Consider the following 20,575-nt stretch of genomic DNA (forward strand, 5'->3'; position numbering starts at 1 on the left):
TAATATAAATTTTTTATCTTCCTAATTTCTTCAATTTTGAACCGAATTATCGAATCGAATATTATTCAAATATCCATTGAATCATCGAATCGGATCTAGTTCATACCCTATCCATTAACAATCTATCTATATGTAAATCATTGTATAACTCCATCATGTACAAATAGCATTATTCATCAAAGTTTATCTTAAAGACTTATCATTCTAACCAATGTGGTCCCCTAGACTACTCGAATCTAGTGATATCATCTTGTTACAGCAAGGTTCGTCTACAGCAAGTCAAGAACCATCAATGGCCGTTCTCGCTAGTAGTCCGTTGGAGCCATTTAATAAATAGATAATCTCACCAAGATTTTCACTCGGTTTGTCCACAGGGACTGAGTGAAGACCCTAGATAGCAAGTCTGTTAATTTCTTGACGATAGTAGCAAGAACATAAACAAATGACATCAACAAACTATGGAAACTAATATCTTCTCATTTGGTTTCTGCAATTCTTAAACTACAGTCTTTTCACTGTTGCTGAATTTTCATATCCCTACCATCTGGCAAACTGATTGCAAAAAAAAATCCAGCCCCTACACTTCAACATCTCCTCCTACAAATTGGGCTTAGAAAAACGAACAAAATCCTTTCTATATGTCTACGAAACTCTACCAGAACTGAATCACCTACGATGTGAATTATCGTGCTTTTGCACCTTTGATCGCTTACCAGTTGTCCTTTCGTCATATTTACCTTCATTGCGCATTTTCAATGAGCCATTACTACGAGTAGAGACTTCAAAAGGTCCAGAGGAACTTTCAAATTCAACAATATCAGTAACTACTGCATGGATCATGACATCACTTTTGGGTGCTAAAACAGCTTTCCTCTCGACAACTGCCGTCTGCCCACAACGTGGATCCTCAATGGCTTTATCTCTTAGTTTCTGAAATACGGTGTCCTTATCTTCCTTAAAACATTCTTTTGAAACCTGCACATGTTTGCTATCACGATATCAGTAGAAAATAACAAATGCTGCAACAAAATCCATCCGTGAAATTCACATTGCAAAAACCAATTATTTCTTAACCAGCAATTGTCACAATTTATAAGGCAATAAATCGCTGCCCCACCCCCCATGCCAAAAATATATGAAAATCGCATAGAGAAAGAACGATAAAAAAAAAAAAAAAAAGACAAGATAACTTCAAAACCCTGACACGTTAGGTTATAGAGAGTGAAGAATAAAAGAAACACAAATATTAAAAAGATAAAAATATAATTTACACATAAATATAGCTGAACAAAGGTGAATTCTCACCTCAAAATCAACTGGAATCTTGAGCTCTGTGCATGAACACTTACAACCAGCGCTAAAGTTCAGTTTCAACTGAATTTCAAAAGGCGTTACAGTCCTCACGGTCCTCCTGATGAATAATAGAAATTAGAAATATAAATGTAGCAAAAAAAAGTTGTTGTATACCTACTTTCTGCTACTTTGTCGGATTTTATGCGCAATATTAAAGAGATGAAAAAGATAATCAACACAAGAATTTACGTAGTTCGACGGTGTGCTTACGTCCACGAAAGCGAAGCGGATATTTCTTTATTCAGTAGTGAAAAATAGGGTTACAACATATTATTTATACTAACTCTAGCCTGAGCCCATATAAGACTTTAAGGCCCGTATAGAAAATATCTCTGTACCGTACCGCGAGGCGTTGCCCCCACACCCCCAACCCATTCAGCGTCCCTAATAACCAGACAGTAAATTAAACCCGCGCAAAGCCGATGCCGTAGCTCCGCTCTGTGCCAGCATCAGCCCATTTAATTCAAGACCTGTGTTCCATTCTATATGAGCCACATGCACAACATACTTACACGAGGCATTTTAGACTACTAGAATCGATAATTTCTTAGAGCATCTCCAATAATGCTCTTCATTTTAAAGAGCATCTTTTATCATATAAAGAACAACTTAAGGAATTTTTAAAAATAAAAATTCAAACTTTTTACACAACTCCAATGCCACTATCTATATTCATTCATTTGTTTTTTCCCATAAGCAATTATTATTCATCATTCTCCCTCTTTTTTATTTTATTGCTTCCCACCTTTAATGTCGTAGAAATTAAAGAAATGAATAGAAAATTGTGCAATAATAAATGAAGCATCGTATAGAGAGTGGATTTGGCTCTCTAAGTTTGGAGAGTCAAATACACTCTTTATCTGATTCTTGAAGATAACGAGTTTATTGGACACCTCAAAAAGAGGTTTAACTCTATAAAATAGAGAAAAGTAGACGAATAAAGAGCCTATTGAAGATGTACTTACTAGTAGTATAGTTGGAATTCAGATTTAAAACCAGTGAAAAAGTTTTCAAATGTAGCACTATATCATCTTAACATTTATCGAAACTTCTTAGCAGTGAACAAATGGATCAAAGAAAAAATTGAATTCCTTAACATAGAATTCCTATAGAACCTCTATCTTGTATCAAGATTCAACAAGCCACCTCAAGTGTAGGCCAAATTATTTTTGCATTGACAAATAAGAATACATAAATGGGTAAGCAGCAACACTCGAACCAACATTTTTCTTTTTTCTTTTTTGTTAATGCCATGTTGAACCATCTCATCTAAAAACTTTTGTCAAATAGAATTAATCTATTTATTTAAATTTTAGCCTTCAGCACTCTAAAACAAATTGACACTATTTCAAGACAACTCGAAATACCACAAATTCAAAAAATATTTGTAATTTGCAGTGATATATTCTGCACTTCGATTGGAGAGAATTTTCGGGCTAAGTTCATTCTGCATTACATAAAAGAGTGACGTACCTTTTCAGATCAAGTGGTTGCTTATCTAGAACTGCTGCCTTCATATTTAGACTTTCAGAGAAGGAGACCTAAACACAGAATGCCACAAAAATTTTACTGACGACTCAAAAATAACAAGGATTTGACCATTAACAAAGAATGGCTTACGTAGACTAGGTGCAAATCCTAGGAGTGTTCTGGGTACTACCCAAGAGACGTCGGGGACACAAGTGACACATGAGTATGGAGAATCCTTCGTGGAGAAGAGAAGGGCATTTTGGGGATAGATTTTGGAATTGAAGACTGAACAGATTTGATATTTGTGCATATAGTCAATCATGATGAAATCAAGGAAATTTATTGGTGAATGCAAATTAGATTGGCCAAAAATGTAAATCATGTACGTACAATCATCTTTATTTTGGTGTAAATTGTTAGCTTGTGACTTCGCTGAGGGCAATTCATTTGGAATTGAAGACCAAATAGATTGTGCATATAGTCAATCAAGGTGAAAGAAAGGAAATTTATTTGTGAATGCAATTTGGATTGGCCAAACATATAAACCATGTACGTGCAATCATCTTTATTTTGGTATTAAATGTTGGTTTCTCTCATTCAATCCACATGTACCCAATTAAGAAAAGGGAATAACATATATGCACAGAAAGTCATGAGATCACCTTGACAGATTCAACAAAAGGTAATGGAGCTTTCTTCCCATGCACACTCTCTACCCTGAGATTCCAGTTCACATATTTTTTATCTGCAAAAGAAGAAAGAGAGAAGCATCATTAGTACATGTTCAAGAATAAAATTAAGAACTCGAATGCAGTACGAAGATATTTGATTAGAAAATATGAAGAAAGAAGAAAGATCGATCAAAAGGAGTCATCAAGGGAAGTTACCTAGACTCAAGCTTTGAGTTAAAACAATCTGAAAAAGATCAATTCTAACAAAAGGAGGGATATGCAAATTGAGCGTGTTCATGACTCCAGCAATCACCTGTTTGAGGTCATGTTAATGAGCAATTCCATATAGATGCAGAGAAAACACAAGAATTTACATAAAAGCTAAGAATCTATAAGGTTAAAAATTTAAAATGCTAGGTCAGAAACTTTGTCGAATGGGCTTTTGCCACAATAAGGGAATTTTCTCAGTAACATGTACAGAGTGTTTCGCTGCTTGACTTATGTATGTTTGATAAAGATGATCACAATATACTAGATGGTAGATAGTGTTTTAGAAGAAAAATAGGCTAAAATTTTGTTTATTATGATTTCAATCATACCTAATCTTTTGTACCAGGGTACTAAAAGCCTGACAAGGTAAATTCTTACCAGCCCAGACGTTGAAGCCTAGACGTAATTAGATGTTTTCCTATTCTTAAATATTAATCTAATTATTCTAATACCATTAATAATTATTTTATTAAGACCATTATTTTAATTATTTTGAAGAACCCTTAATAACTATTCAATTTATTAAGGCCCCGTTTGGTAGGGATTTTTTGCCCCAAAAAATTAATTTTTTGACCGTTATTTTACTATTCAAGCCGTAATTTTTTACTCTTTTCTCACATGTGGATCCCATTTTTCTTCTAACGGTCAAAAAATCAATTCTCAAAATCCCTACCAAACGGGCCCTAAATTAGTTTATTTAACCTTTGAAAAATCAAAAATAAAAATTGGACAAAAAATAAAAAGGTGCACTCCTTTTTGTGCCTAGGCCCATGATTATGTGGTCAAAAACAAAGTTGACCGCCTTTTTCATGCCTTCCCTATAGGCTAGGCTTTCTCCTTCAGTTTCACACCTTCTCCTTGCCTTCTCCCTCCCTTTCGGAACACTGTTTTTTAACAAACAACACTTAACGCTTTGATCACAAAAATCCAATTTTACTTGAATAAAGTCTTTCATAGATTTCTAGATAAGTTGGCCAAGGGCAGTTAGCTGCTATATTTTCTTTCATGTACACCTTATTTGCATTTTTTACTAAGCCCTTGTTTGATGGGGATTAGAATCAAATTTTTAGTAGATTTTGACAAAAGTTGATGAAATGTGTGGTTGAAAATTTGTGGATCCTATAAAATGTGTGATTAAAATTAGTTGGTGACTTTGATTTAAATTAAAATCTGAATTTTAATTTTTATCAAACGGGGGCTAAATAAAGTTCTGTATATTAGTGCAAAAAAGATAGGGAAGAAATATTTTCTTGGATTAAAATCCATTAAGGAAAACAAAGCTTAGCAGCATATCACCAAAAAGCAATACCTTGTCTACAGGTCCATGGATCACCAAACTTGCTTTCTTGTCCTTTGGCGTTTCCTGTAAAATTAGAATATATAACTAAACTCGTGTATTTATTCATTTATCTCCTGGCGGCATGCATTAAGAGGTGAGCCATATATTGTGGGAGAAATATGAACATGCCTGAAGATTCACAATTACAATCTCACCCCCACCCCGTAGACACTTTAGAGGCAAATTACATGCAGGCGTAATCTGCAAACTGCACAAAGTAAAGCATTTTTATGAAATGGAGAAGATTTTAAATACTCAAGTCTGTCAAAATTTACCAAGAAATACAAACAGAAGAGTGATTTTGAGGTCCACTAGAAGAAGACTGCAGCAATCAATAGAAACAATATAGGCATTACAAGTTACAGAAAAAATTCGTGGAATTCAATATTTATTTAAGACATTCCACTTAACCTCTAATCTAGGTCAATTTCGAAGTTATAGGGAACTAGCCATAAATTACAAAACTTGAAACAGCATTGGGTGATTATGAAAGCCCTCAATTAGAAAATAACTACTAATTAAAGTTGCAACTCCAAAAATGATCATAATTTTGGAAAGCAAAAGTGGATTACGTTTTTATGATAAAGTGTGACATCTCTAAATTAACACTATCTATTATACAGTAATTTATCCATTAGCAAGGGTTTTTAATTTGTAGAACATCTATATTAAAAATAATAATAATAATAATTATTATTTCGTGCATATTTACTAATGCTACCACATGATTCTAGTTGATAGAAAGTCTTCAATTATTAAAAATTAAACACAAGGAATCTTTGAAGAGGAAAATCAAGAAATTGAAGAAAGTCCGAAGGAACAAGCAATACAAAAAGAACTTACAACTGCAATTGATCAACCTCTGATTCACCACCCCATTTCTATTTAAAGCTGGGTACAAAAACAAAAGAGAAAACCACAATGCAGGATAGCAATTCTATCTTATTATTGAATCCAGCGAAGTACAAGTATTTATAGTGTCAAAGTGCAGACACATTACTTTATTCTAGGGATTTCTACCAAATTCAAATATATGTCAATCTCATAAATAAAGAAATGAACTATAAGTTGACATTGATGGAGCCACGAATTATGGGAAAAATGACCACCAAATCTGCTTCTAATTTCTGGAATCTTCAACACTCCCCCTCAAGCTGGTCGATACAAGTTAAATAATTCCAACTTGTCCACCATTTTTCTGAACATGGGTCTAAATAAACCTTTTGTTAATAAGTCTGTGACCTGCTCGGAAGAAGGTACATATACCAAGCATATTGTCTTTTTTTCTATGTTCTCCTTGATGAAGTGTCTATCGACCTCTACATATATAGTTCTGTCATGATGAACAGAATTTTGTGACATTGCAATGGCCGCCTTGCTATCACAATAAACTTTCATAGGCTTATTCTCCTTAATCCCAAGTTCACTTAACAGTATCTTTAACCATATTATTTCATAGATTCCATGTGCCATTGCTCTGAATTCAGTTTCAGCACTGCTTTTGGCCACAACTGGTTGTTTCTTACTTCTCCAAGTGACTAGATTTCCCCCACACGAAGGTACAATAACCAGTTGTAGATCTCCTGTCTGTTATTGAACCAGCCCAATTAGCATCGATGAAGGTTTCAATAGATCTTTCAGAATTCTTTCTGAATAAAATTTCATACCCAGGAGTCCCTTTCAAATATCTCAAGATTTGATAAACAACTTTCATATGCTCTTTGAATGGAGCATGCGTGAATTGGCTCACAACACTGACTGCAAAAGCAATATTTGGCCTTATGTATGATAAGTAAATAAGTTTGCCAACTAGACGTTGATATCTTCCCTTATCAACAGGTGTACTTTTTAAGCAATTCCTCAGTTTATGATTGGGATTTATAGGGACATCAACTGGCTTACTTCCCAACATACCTGTTTCTCCTAAGAGATCCAAGACATACTTTCTTTGTGAAACAGAGATACCACTCCTATTTCTAGCAACCTCCAGACCTAGAAAGTATCGTAAGGGACCCAAATCTTTTATCTCAAACTCGGTTGAAAGAGCTTTCTTCAATCTCTCCATTTCTTCATAGTGATCACCGGTCAAGACTGTATCGTCCACATCAACTATTAGGATGGTAATTTTTCCATCTGAATGCCGGTAAAACATGGTGATATCCGATTGGGCTTGTTTATATCCTTGTTGACATACCACTTTCATAAACCTATCAAACCAGGCTCATGGGGATTGCTTCAACCCATATAAAGACTTTCTAGTTTATAGACTTTTCCTTCGGTCTTAGCTTCATCAAATCCAGGGGAGATCCATATATACCTTTTCCTCTAGATCACCATTCAGAAAAGCATTTTTTACATCCAATTGTTGTAGTTTCCAGTCTAGATTAGCTGCCAGAGACAAAAGAACTCTCATTGTGTTCAACTTTGCAACTGGAGCAAAGGTTTCCTGTAGTCAATTCCATAAGTCTGAGAATATCCCCTTGCCACTAACCTAGCTTTATAGAGTTCTGCTGAACCATTTCACCTGTATTTCACTGAAAACACCCATTTGCACCCAACTATGGGCTTATCTTTAGGTTTTTCCATAAGCTGCCATGTTTTATTTTTATTCAAGGCTGTCATTTCTTCCTTAACTGCTTTTCTCCATTCTGGAATTGCCAAGGCTTCATGAATAGATTTTGGAGTATTGATCAATGATAGGTTCGCTGCAAGTGTTTGAACTGATCTGGATAGATGACTATCTCCAATGAAGTCTGAAATAGGATGTTGTGTACAAGATCTAACTCCCTTCCTGAGGGCTATAGGCACATCCAAATCATTAATAGCATCAAACTGTGTATTAAGGAAGCTACCTGAATTTGGATTAGATTCACGGCTTTGCTGTTGAACTGTGAGGTGTTCCACAATTTCTGGATTTTGTCTCCTTGAATATCCACGTAGCTCTGATGTTTCAGCAAGTTATTATCTCCCACTGTCATTGAACTTGGTTGTACAAGAGAATCAACATGTGGATTAGGAAGTGTGGAAGATGATGGTTCAAATATGGGGATAGAGTTTTCTTCAATGTGTGGCATAGGTGTCTGTGGTGGAGTTTCCCAAAAATTCCCATCATAGGTACAATGTTTCTCCTCCTAAGGAGAATTTTGGGAAAAAAATGAAGAGATTCAAAGAAAGTGACATCCATAGATATGTAAGCGAGTAGCCTAAGAACACACATTTTCGAGCCTTAGGGTCTAGCTTAGTATCTTCGTGATCATGGATATGAGTAAAGGCTACTTCCAAATACTTTCAGTGGTATCAATGAGATCGATCGAACTTGTGGGTACACTTTTGACAGAATAGTTAGGGGGGTTACAAAATTATGTATCGGAGAAGGCATTCTGTTTACAACGTAACATGCAGTAAGGACTGCATCACCCCAAAAGTGTTTTGGAACTCTACTGGTAAACATAAGTGCCCTAGCAATTTCAAGGAGGTGACGATTTTTTCTTTCGGCTATTCCATTTTGCTGTGGCGTAATGACACGAACATTGGTGTATGATGCCTTCTCCGGTGAGAAAGTCTCCTAAGACTTGACTGAAGCACTCTCGTCCGTTGTCGATTATAAAGATTTTTATTCTTGCATCAAATTGAGCTTGGATCATAGAGTAAAAAATTTTAAAAATTTGTGCAGTTTCGGACTTATCTTTCAACGAATAGACCCAACATACCCTCTTATGATCATCTATAAATGTTATGAACCAACGTTTGTCAGTAACAGTTTTATTCCAAGAAGGACCCCATATATCACTATGTATTAAAGTAAATGGTGAAGAAGATTTATAATCATGAGTGGGGAATGAAGAATGAGAATGTTTGGCTAATTGACAGATATCACATTGAAAATTATCTTTATTGCAAAACAAAGATGGAAACAAATATTTAAGATATGAAAAACTAGGATGACCTAAACGACGATGCCATAACATTATTTCTTCTTCTATAGGGATAGACTCACAACTTGCAATTTGAGCTTGTTTATTCAAGTAGGCGTCCTCCAGAAAATAGTACAGTCCCTCACGTTCTTTAGCATTGCTAATCCTCTTCCTTGAAATCAAGTCCTGAAAGGTACACAATGACTCAGTAAAGTTAACACTGCAGTTCAAATCTTTTGTTAATCTGCTAACAGAGAGAAGATTGCAAGGAAGACTCGGAACATGTAAAACAGATTTTAATTCAACAAATGTACTGAGTTGAATATTCCCCATTCCAGCAACTGCGGCGAGCGACCCATCTACAATTTTTACTTTAAAATGTCCAGGGCATGGTGAGTATGAATGAAACAATTTTTTACATCCCATCATATGATCGGTGACTCCAGAGTCAATAACCTAATGTTCAATATTACTCCTGCTTGTTAATGCTGAAATAAAATTACCTTTTTCAATTAATAAACCCGAGTGTGATGGGCCACTCGAGTTTGATGAGCTACTGGATGGAGTAATAAGCTTATAAAGTTGTTCAAGTTGGATCTTGGTGAGAGATAACGAGACATTTTCAGACACTTTTGGGCTAGCTTCGATAGAACTCTGGAGTCCAGTGACACGGCTGATGTTCTTCATGGTGGACATGATTCGGTCTTCCATCATTACGAGTCCATTGCTTTCGGCTTGGTGGTCGCTCGTGTAGGACCCAGCAATGATCGGCGGAGTGATTCGTCCTTTTGCAGTGGTCGCACCATGAACCACCATTTTTTCTAGTTACCCGTTATTGTTCATGACCACGAGCGACGAGTGCTGAATTTTCCATGGAAGGTTGCTTGGAATCTCCAAGCATGACGGGTCTTCGGCTGGCCTCGCGTTGCACCTTAGCAAAAATTTCATCGATTGCTGGGATTTGTTTCATGCCCAGTAATCTACCCCTTACTTCGTCCAATTCTGGTACCAACCCAACCAAGAAGTCATAAATTCTCTCCTTTTCCACCTATTTTTTATATTTCTCAGCATCTCTTGGCGTAACCTAGTCGATTCGAACAAACATATCAATTTCCCGCCATAGTCGTTGCAGAGCGTTGTAGTATTGTGTAACATCAAGGAATCCTTGATGTAAGTTTTGTGCCTTATTCCGGAGTTCAAATAGCTGGGCTGAATTTTCCAGATCGGAGAAGGCAACGGTAGGAGCATTCCAGAGTTCTTTAGCTGTAGAATGATATAGATAAGGTTCTTTAATATCTTCTTCCATTGAATTTATGATCCAAGACATCACCATAGCGTTCTGGGCGTCCCAAGTTGCGTAGGATTGGTCATCTTTTGCCGGTTTTATTGTGGTTCCAGTTACATAACCCAGACATCCCCGACCACGGATAACCATTAGGACAGATCAAGACCATTGGAGGAAGTTTCTGCCATTCAATCGGGTCGTGGTAATTTGGAGAGAGAAATTTTCGAAGAGAGTAGCCATGGCAGGATGATTAGGAGTGATGGGTACACTAGTAGAGATAGGCTCAGAGGTCCCTGTTGAGACTCTGGATTCCTCTTTTTTGCGTGTACCAGTCATGGCCGTTTTGACCATTTCACCTGCTCAGATGGCCCTTGGCTCTAATACCATAAAGCTAGGTAGAAAAACAAAAGAGAAAACCACAATGTAGGACGGTAATTCTATCTTATTATTCTAACCGTTTTTGCTCTTTCTTTCTTTTTCTTCTTTTCCTTTTCTTTCCCGTTTCTGCTCTCTATAAACCTAGTGTTATCTCAGAGAGAGTGGAAAAATGTGACGACACTAGGTTTTCCCCTCCTTTCTTTTCTCTTTCACTTTTCTTCTTTTCCTTTCTGTATCAGTGGTTTAAGATTTTGTTTGTATAAAATGAAAAGGTGTTCCATATAGTGCTGCTTAGTACTCCACTAAGTCCAAATTGCAATCAAGTTCCCTATTTTCTATTTTATATAACATTTAATAATTAATTTTTCATAATTAAAAACTAAACCCCAAAATTCTATGTTATTCGTCTTAACCCCTTGTTCAATAGTCATTTTCATCTTTGTAAACAACTGATTTTTGTCTATTTAAAATGAAATCTTGGGCTAGTAAAAAAATTGAAGTTTAAAAGATGTACCCACGTACTCGTGTCCGAAATTTTGACTCTTTTTAGCCATTTCCTCATATCCTACATTTTAGAAAATAAAAGATCCAACACTTAAATACGCACCTTTACCCATGCCCGTACCCGGGTCCGAGCATCATAGCTCCCAGGTATCTAGTACGAGATCAGGATGACCTAGAAGAAATTGGCTATTCTAGATAGATGATTCTCTAAGGAACGTTCTGCTATTTTTTTCTTTTTGATATTTTGTATTAATTATTAGATATCAAAATCATTAAATTATGCCTGTAGAAAGCTGTCAGTTTCATGAACTTTTTATTAAATTTCAGAAGTTATTAATTATTGAAGTACTAATTTAGAGAGGTCATAATGTATATTATATGACACTTGTGTCTACATATGTATTTGCCATGGCCCTCATTACATGAACTCCTAGCCCCACTGCTGCCCAACGTCAAGTAGATAGAAGTCTAGAAGCTGGAAACTGATAGTCAGGTTATTGTACATATTAATTATCCAAGGCTCCTTCAGCCATGACAAGGTTTGATAACCAAGGAAGGAAGCATGTCAAAAGGTGCGAACATAACATTGTAATCTCAAATTTCTATCACAGCCACAAAAACAGTTGAGATTTAGAGAATGATTAGCTATACATAGAAGTTACTTTTTTAGGACTTGAGTTAAGTAATAAAGAAAAGTAAGTTTCGTTAGTGGCAAAAAGAAACTTTGAAAGTAGTGTTGGCAAAATAAGTAACTTAAACGTAAGTTTGATTTACTTTTAACTACAGTCAACATGTTGTTAGTATGAACTTTTTGCTCGAAAGAAAATAATCTAGCAAGCTAATCTCTTAAGGGAAAAAAGCTGCAACCCCAAATAGAAGGAGACGTAGAGGACATGTTTATCAGAGCGATTACCTTGTTCCTAAACATAGTACAACATCAGCCATTTTGCAATGCCTCTCTGCTGGACCCATCTCTTTTGACGGCAAAGCATCCTGAGAGAGAGAATCAACTATGACCCAACAAGGTGATAGACCTTGGTCTATTGGACAATAGTTAATGGTAAAGCACCGACTCAAGTACTCGCAATTTTTATTTTTTCCTCATACTTGTGAAATCTAATTGTTCGTCTCTTTTTTATCAGAAGTTGTGCTTCTTAGGCACTATAATTCTCGCTGAAGAGTATATAGAACTCCTTACGTGCTCTATTTACTAAATTCACCATTCATGGACTTGTGGTCTAGAGATGGTGAAGAGTGAAGAAATCTTGCTGGTTGTTGAAGTAGGCTAATTACAAATTATTAATGGCTTTAAGGAATGATAAACATACGCATATATAGCGGTGTCAAAATGCAGCACACCACCCAGCATGTAAAAGGCCTGTCGCAGGCACACCCCAAATAAAAACAGAATGGGCCAAGCGAGGACATGCTGGAGGGGCACATTGCCCCCTGAATGGGCTGTCCCATAACCAATTTTGCATCGGGCCATCCCTTTTGAAACCTCTACTCGTATTTTTATAAAGATCATATAAACTAGCTAAAGATTTGAAATCCCTCGTGCATTATTTTTTTGAAAACATTTTTTAGCTCAATTGAAAAACTTTTCTAGTTGACTCTTTTGGAAGAACCATCCAGCTTTGTCAATCGATGGAATCAGGTATTATTTATTTGTGCTTTATGATTAATGCAAATTAGAAACTTTAACAACGAAAAATTAGTACCTCCCAATCAAGAACTGTGTCCCTCAGTTTTGAGGTGCAGCCTGCCTTGGAACAATTCCGTGAAGTCTCCTTCAGTCCAATGGTCTCAACTTCAAAATCCCTCAAATACCTTCACAGGAAAAACGTAGGATATTAATATATTACTTGTCTGTGTGTGGATATATATATATATATATATAGAGAGAGAGAGAGAGAGAGAGTTTTTCCAAATTAGAGAAAAGGATATAAAGGCTTAATACAATGAAATGGCATAGTCCATAATCCTTACTCAGTTCCACAGGATGGACATAGTTCCATGAAGGAGTTTCCATGCAATTCAGAAAGTTTTTCCCTTGGTATTCCGGAACGTAGATGAAGGGCATCAATATTCTAGAATTTTAAGACCATAGTCAAAAACATACACTAGTCTAATGAAAAATCACTGGAACTTTAAATGCTACGCACCCAAAAAGCTCAAAATGATTTAAGGACACAATAGTTGCTATTAAATTTCTCCACATGATATTAATAAAGTGAAGTTCATGAAGAGCACGTTAAAATTGGTTCCTTGAGAAAAGGTGGAGTGTGAGGAAGAAATAAAGTTCATTCAATTAATTTCAAATCTTCACTAATACTTTCACAAAGGAAGCCAATTAAACAGTAATTTGCTACCTGGCTTATAAGAAACTTCAGGATTCCAGCCTTCTCTAATCCAACCAATGCCATATGAGTTACGCTTGGCATTGCACGATGGAAAGGTAGAGATGCTTCTGGCAAGGCTTTGCCTTGGCGCTACAAATGAGTGAAAAGTTGGCTCTGAATGAACTGTGATCTCTCTTCTTTTAGTTAATAAACAGCAATAAAAGATGGCCATGTAATTTCTTGAAAACATTTCTATGTACAAATTCACTCCCAGAAAAATGCAACAGAAACTCAGATGAAATACTATTAATCTATTCCTGCTCCTAGTAACAAAATATGTGCCCTATCTTCTCATTATTTATGTTCAACACTGAATCTCCCTGTAGTTTTCCTTCTGAAGGGAGAATCTTCTTGTGGTTGGTCAAATGAATGACCATGAAAAGTTCACTGAATCCATTTATATAACCTTTTCATAAAGATAGACCTTGAAATAATGGAAGTTCACAAAACCAATGGCCAGAACTCCGTCACTGTGGGTAGGATGGTCGGCCTCATGATTCAGGAAAGATAAGCATCAAAATATAATTCCAAGGAACAAGTTTTTTCCAGTGGGAAATGGTTAATAATTTTCTAATCTCTCACATGCACACATTTTAGCAGATTTAAGTTTAAGAAAAAAGGTTAATTATTTTGAAAGTACTCAGCCTGCCAATAAAATAAGTAAAACATATCACCAACTTTGATCCATAAAATAGTTATTTATTTTAAAGCTTACTTATTTATTTATGAAAGAACTTACTTACGAGTAAACATTTTAAGCTTAGCCAAACATGCTCATATTGTTAGTAGTAAAAACCACCATAGCCAGATTCACAGCATTTTCTAGAATGCACATTACGGATTAAAGCCTGTCAAAAATTGGTTCTCAACAAGTACAGGGAGCTCTTTCTTCTTGTGAAATTTTACAGTCTTTACCTGAAGTGTCCAAATGCCTTTGGGCCCACGAAAGTCTGGTATGCCACAAGAAGTGGATATTCCTGCTCCTGTAAATACCACTAAGTGCTTACTCTGCATAAAGGAACGAGAATGTAGGGTTCAATTGAAGGAAAATTAAAAAGGAAGACTATAAAACAAATATTGGACCAGACCCTCTTGATAATCATGCTGAGTCGTTCAATCTGCAATTTTGAGACATAAAAAAGTCAATGCTGTGAGCACTCAAAATCGGATCAAACAATATTTATGAATCATATTCAATGGGTATGAAAGGACATATTTGTAAAAAGACAAACATAATACATCAGAAGTTGTTGAGAGATAAGGGATATAAGGTCTGAATCAACTTAAGATTAGTAGCTATAGCAATACTCTGTACCTTACAACATTCTTTTACTAAATTGTTTCATCATAAATAATCAAATGTAAATTTCTTAGAACTGCAAAAAGGAACAACCGTTGACCAACTGGCTCGCAGAAAAAAATAATCTAGTTTCTAGAACATTATGAAGGATCATTATGCTTACAATCCAAGAAAATTATACAGCTTCTAAGGTCAGCAGATATGTCCTTTGTGTACACCGTAATTTCCACATATGTTCTTACATTTATAGGTAAAACTATGATAAGAATACGGTGATTTGGGTTTGAAACATACATTTGGAAGACACAAATCATGAGCATTCAATAGAAAGAATTACATGATTGTAGATCAAGAATACCAATTCCCTAGTATCGTAAAATGCCACGCCCCTTTCTCAATCCACAAATTGATAATTGCTCAGAGAAAAGCACAATCACTCATGCTTTCATTTTACATTATCAATTCCTGTCATGATTAGCCAAATCCTCTCGAAACCACGAATTATTATTCCAATCAAATTTTATCACACTTGACTTCCAATAAACAGGTATCTGATCGATTATTGACAAATGAGATTCTAGCGCTTTTGATTTTTCATGCACCAGTAATGCTTTAAGACATCAAACCAGGCCCAAAATATGAATTCGAGCCAAAAAAAAAGAAAAAAAACAGCACAGAATGCATAATCCAATAACTTCCACAGCCAAATGCGAATACCCACAAATCAGATCTCATCAATGAACTATACAGAACACTTTAAAATCCCCGAACAGGGTATCCAAGTGCAGAATGGCCTAAACATCAAGCAGAAATGCCCAAATAACTATGTTTCGCTATTGCAGAGAAGAAGAAAATCACCATTAAAGCAGAAAACTATATAGCAATAACACATATCAAAAAGAACCCAGTAAAACATTATCATAAAACTGTAAAAGGGAAAAATGGGCGGAAAATGAAACGGAAAATCTCACTTTTTCTTGCAAAACATGAGGGGGATCAAAAAACTCAGTCATTCCAACTTTGCCCACGTCTTCTATATAAGAAAGCTTCTCTGCATACCCCAGAGACATAGTTTTTTCCGCTCTCTACAAATGACAATCCCTTTTTCTTATACTCTTGCTTTTCTGAATAAAAGTTGATCAAGAAAATGGAAGGGAAGCGGAGGGGGTCACTGTTAGCTATGAAGTACTACATAAGGACGTGTTTGGCCTCTTTTAAGGAGACACCCAAAAGCCTTTTCTATTCACACGCTGTATGTGAAGAAAGAATGAGGGCTCGTTTGAGCGCTTTTTGCTTTTCCTTTTGTTTTTGCTTAAGATACAAGAGTTTTTCGATAAATTTATATTAGGTCAACTTTCCTCTAGAAGTTATTCAGACAAATTACTTTCAAAACACTGTCAAAATATGTTTAAGAAAAAGCTTCTTATTTTTAGGAAAGCAAGTTTTGACATTTTAAAATTCCCGTCAAACAGGACTTAAGAGGGCTTTTGTTTAAATTTATAGATTAGTCCAATTTAACCCATGCTTGATCTCCGTCATTCCAAAACTCTTAATTCTCATATTCATTTCCAATCACACATTTACGTAATAAAATATTTTACATGTAAATATTCTCTTTTTAACTACACAATCTTCAAAAAAAAATACTATTCAAAACTCAATTTTCTAAAATAATGATCAAATGGGGCTTAAGAATGAGTGATTTTTTAAAAATGGAAGTTTGTCTTGACTTACTCAACAAATAATTTTTTTCATAGAAAATTATTTTACTTGCCAAACATGCTCTTTTTATGTTGTTCTCTTTACTTTCGTAGTTAGGCACTATTAAGGTGAGATGTTATCTCATTAAAAACAAATTGATATAGACAAACTCGATATACCATATTACACTGGTATTAATAAAAAAACCCAAATTAAATAAATAAATAAATATATATAATACAATATAGTAATATGATACTTGAATTATAGCCCATGTTTAGTGGGGATTAAAATCTTAGGGTTGTTTGTTTTGTGTTTCAGTTTTGAGTTTTGAATTTATTTTCAGTTTTCTGTTTTGAAAGCCTGGTTTAAGATTACTAAAAAATGCACTTGATTTGTCATTTTAAAAATTAATTCTCGATAACATAAAACTAGAAAACAATTGGTTTGAAATTTTAAATAATTATTTTATGACGTTTTATTCTGTAAAATATAATTATTCAATAATAATAGAATAATTTTATGTTAATACATTATCAAATAATACATTTTAAAGTTGATGAATCTTACAATATTTTTTCTCTACAAAAGTAAAATAAAAATAGATAATAAATTGAAACTGAAGTTACATCTTTTTTTCATTTCCATTCAATAATTCTTATGTGTTTTCACACCCTTTGAGACCCCGAAAAATGGACAAATGGAATTCACAAACAAATGTGTTTTTGTTTCAACCATTGCGTAAGCACTATACAGAAGTATGCTGGTTCAATTAAAGAGATTCTCTTCTATGATGTTAAAAATATATGAAATAATAATAATAATAATTAATGATGTAGATTGAAAATATATGTTCATTTAAAAATATTTTTAGAATTTTCATGTAGATAATCATTAAAATTTTGAATTGTTTTTACTCTTTATTTATTATAATCTTTATTTTTATTTTTATAATTTGTTCTTCATAATTTTTAATTTTTAGAATTTTAGTTTTTTTAAGAATTTTATATTTTATTTGCTCAAAACATTTTTTTTATATTTTATTTTTCAAAAATATTAAAATTTTATTTGTTATAATTTTATAATTTTAATTTTTAATAATTTGTTAATTTTATCTAAATAAGTTTTATCTAAACACTTATTTTTCATGTTTTGAGTATTTTTTTCAAAGTTTCACTGAAAGTACTCAAAATTAGTGATTTGAGTTTTATATTATAGGTTTATCTTTATTTTTGAAAAATATTTCTAAAAATACTAGACAAAATACGTTGTCAATGTTTTGTAAAATTAAAACTAAAAATAGTAAAATAAACGTATCATTGATTTTTACTTTAGTTAAAATTAACAATTAATTTTAATAACGTATTTCATAGAACTCGCGACTTTTAAATCACAGATTTAATCAATTTTTTTCAAAATTTACTAAAAATCTAATTTTAATTTTCCACCAAACACGAGCATAGTGCAATACATAATTAGTTAGCACATTTAACCATATTCACTTCATACATAGATATATAGAAGTTGTTCGAATTTAAAGTGTTTAATAAGCAATCTAAAATATAAATAGATATAAATATGTCATGGATAAATGAATAGTACTTTTGACTCCTTCAAAATGTATGGATAAAACGCTTAGGATATGTTTGATTGTATTTGTTTTTTATGAAAAATATCAGATTTCCATCCAAATTCCTACTTTGAAGTATTTGATTGTTATTTTTTTCATTAAAAATATTTTTCAACTTTTGAAAATATACATAATTTTCGTTGTTTTTAAAGAAAACGTTTTATTTGAGAGGATTAAAATTTTATTTCCTCAAAACAAGTAAAATATTTTATATTATAGATGATATTTTTCATATCAATTAAATATACTCTTATAGGCATGAGTCTAACATAGCTCTATTAGACAAAAATTGTAAGTATTTTATAAATTATCAAACATTACTTTCTATCATACATACAATCCATAAATATTATTCACTTACACATCATTTATTTCTAATTATTTACGAATTAAATCATTTATAAATCATTCCTAAGCAGATATATATGTCCACGTTTGGCCCTTATTTTTTTGAAATGAAAGTAGGTGGAATAACTTTTTTTGAAAAATAAGAAGTTGAAAAGAAGAAATTTTTTTCGAATTACGTGTAATATTATTTTATGGAAGATTGTGTGATTGAAAATATGATAAAAATAATAAAATGTAATTTAATGGAAATCAAATGAAAATAATTGATTATGTTACCCTCCTCATGTGATATCTTTAGTCTTGTTTAATTGTGCCACATACTGATGATTTGTCCGTGGGCCCCACCAACAACACGTAAACATGTATTACGTGTGAGACAAGGAAAGAGTTTGTAGATGATAGTCTTTGACTCTTTGGGAGGTACGTAACGAACGTTACACACGGCGCATCTAATCCAGTATGAATTTTTATTAAGCCCTTTTTAATGCGTACTAAGTGCTTGCTTGATCGGTCGATCCGATTGTTTTTAAAATATATTTTTTCTCTTTTTTTAATTATATATTATTTAATAAAATAATATTACACGTTAATTCAAAAAAATTCTTAGTTTTTAACAATATATTCTTTATCGATCTACTATTTTCTTCTATAAAAATTGGGGGGGGGGGGGCCGATGACGCTTGTTGCACGAACTTAGCTAGTACCACCTTAGTTGAGAAGTTAGGCTTAAAAATTATCAAACACCCAAAACCATATCGATTGCAGTGGTTGGATGATCATGGAGAGGTTAGGGTGAACAAGAGGGTGTTATTGAATTTTTCCATAGGGAAGTATAAGGATGGAGTACTATGTGATGTTGTGCCAATGGATGTGGGGCATTTATTGTTGGGTAGACCTTGGCAATACGATAGGAAGGTGAAACATGATGGGTTTAGAAATAGGTACATTTTTGACATCGATGAAAAAACTATTACACTTGTACCTATGACTCCCCAACAAGTGTATGAAGACCAGCTGAAATTGAAGGGTGATGTGGGGAAAGTGAAAGAAAAATAAAAAGGGAGTTTATATGCGAAGAAGAGTGAGCTTGGTGGTGGAAGTGAGTTGGTGGATCCTCACATATCCCTCCCCAATTTTTATAATTCTTTATTGCAGGATTATGATCAATTAGTGCATTAGGACTTTGCTAAAGGGATATCACCATTTGAGTATCCGATTGAGGCATCATAGCCGGAGAACTTAATGACCAACGATGAGGGAGTGATCAATCATGACAATACGAAGTGCAAGGGTCTCAATCAATTGTTGGATAGGGGACAAGAAGATGAAGGGGGCACGACCTTTGAACCAGACACGGATTCGGGGATGAATCCTCCTAAAGAGGGAGGGTCTGATCTAATCTTGAGTCAACCAAGATCAATCCTGAGTGCTGAAGTCATGGAGAAGGCTCGAAGGGCTCGATCGAGGAACATTCAGGTCAAAGACAATGCACAAAGCCATACAAATGTGTGTTCGAGGAACGAAGTTCAAAAGGGTAAAGTTGGCAAGCCAAGGGTCCAGTTACGTGTTGGGGACCAGAGCCGAATAATCTTGGAACCGATTGAATTGAAGGACCACAATTGGAGTCAACCGACTACTGTGTGACCGCAAGGCTGGGACATAGTAGTCCCAGCCTTGCAGTCGCATACATGGAGGCAGGGAAATTAGCCGGGTAAACTGCTTCTTCTATGCGGTATTATCCAATTCGCATAGCACATTTTCGAGCCAGAAATTTCCTTTTTTCACTAGACTTTTAATTTAGCTATAATTCTTATTTTTGGCAAGTCTATTATGTTTGGACTCTTAAAATTTCGTTTTTTCCATTAATTTAGGGTTTAGGTAAAAATTGCAATTTTTTCATTCATTGTATTCAGACATTGAAATTTTGAGAATTAATTCAAAGAGGCAAATTGCTTCCAATCCTTGTTCTGGCTGAACAAACCGAACTTATCAAGATTTCACGATCTTGTG

At 34.3% G+C, this 20,575-nt stretch overlaps 1 protein-coding gene across 1 annotated transcript; it reads right to left on the reverse strand.

Annotated features, from left to right (window-relative positions):
* Nucleotides 1–457: 457 nt before the first annotated feature.
* LOC111374179 (NAD-dependent protein deacetylase SRT1) lies at nucleotides 458–16,153 on the reverse strand. The gene is made up of 14 exons (XM_022996809.1): nucleotides 15,858–16,153; nucleotides 14,675–14,704; nucleotides 14,502–14,594; nucleotides 13,557–13,676; nucleotides 13,174–13,274; nucleotides 12,906–13,014; nucleotides 12,098–12,177; nucleotides 5,233–5,311; nucleotides 5,074–5,127; nucleotides 3,711–3,807; nucleotides 3,486–3,568; nucleotides 2,827–2,894; nucleotides 1,306–1,411; nucleotides 458–975 (listed from the first exon to the last, which is right to left on the reverse strand). The coding sequence occupies exons 1-14, from the start codon at nucleotides 15,954–15,956 to the stop codon at nucleotides 667–669; spliced, it is 1,428 nt and encodes a 475-aa protein (XP_022852577.1). The 5' UTR covers nucleotides 15,957–16,153; the 3' UTR covers nucleotides 458–666.
* Nucleotides 16,154–20,575: the final 4,422 nt, after the last annotated feature.

This window comes from Olea europaea, unplaced genomic scaffold (genome assembly GCF_002742605.1).
Source record: "Olea europaea var. sylvestris unplaced genomic scaffold, O_europaea_v1 scaffold1216, whole genome shotgun sequence".
Classification (NCBI taxonomy): Eukaryota; Viridiplantae; Streptophyta; class Magnoliopsida; order Lamiales; family Oleaceae; genus Olea; species Olea europaea.

Excerpts from the sequence above, each read along its gene's own strand:
- LOC111374179 (XM_022996809.1), bottom strand. The coding sequence starts at position 15,956 with ATGTCTCTGGGGTATGCAGAGAAGCTTTCTTATATAGAAGACGTGGGC. Across the intron at positions 1,412-2,826 it reads CAACCACTTGATCTGAAAAG|GAGGACCGTGAGGACTGTAA; the intron begins GTACGTCACTCT and ends ATTATTCATCAG. Across the intron at positions 976-1,305 it reads AGATTCCAGTTGATTTTGAG|GTTTCAAAAGAATGTTTTAA; the intron begins GTGAGAATTCAC and ends AAACATGTGCAG.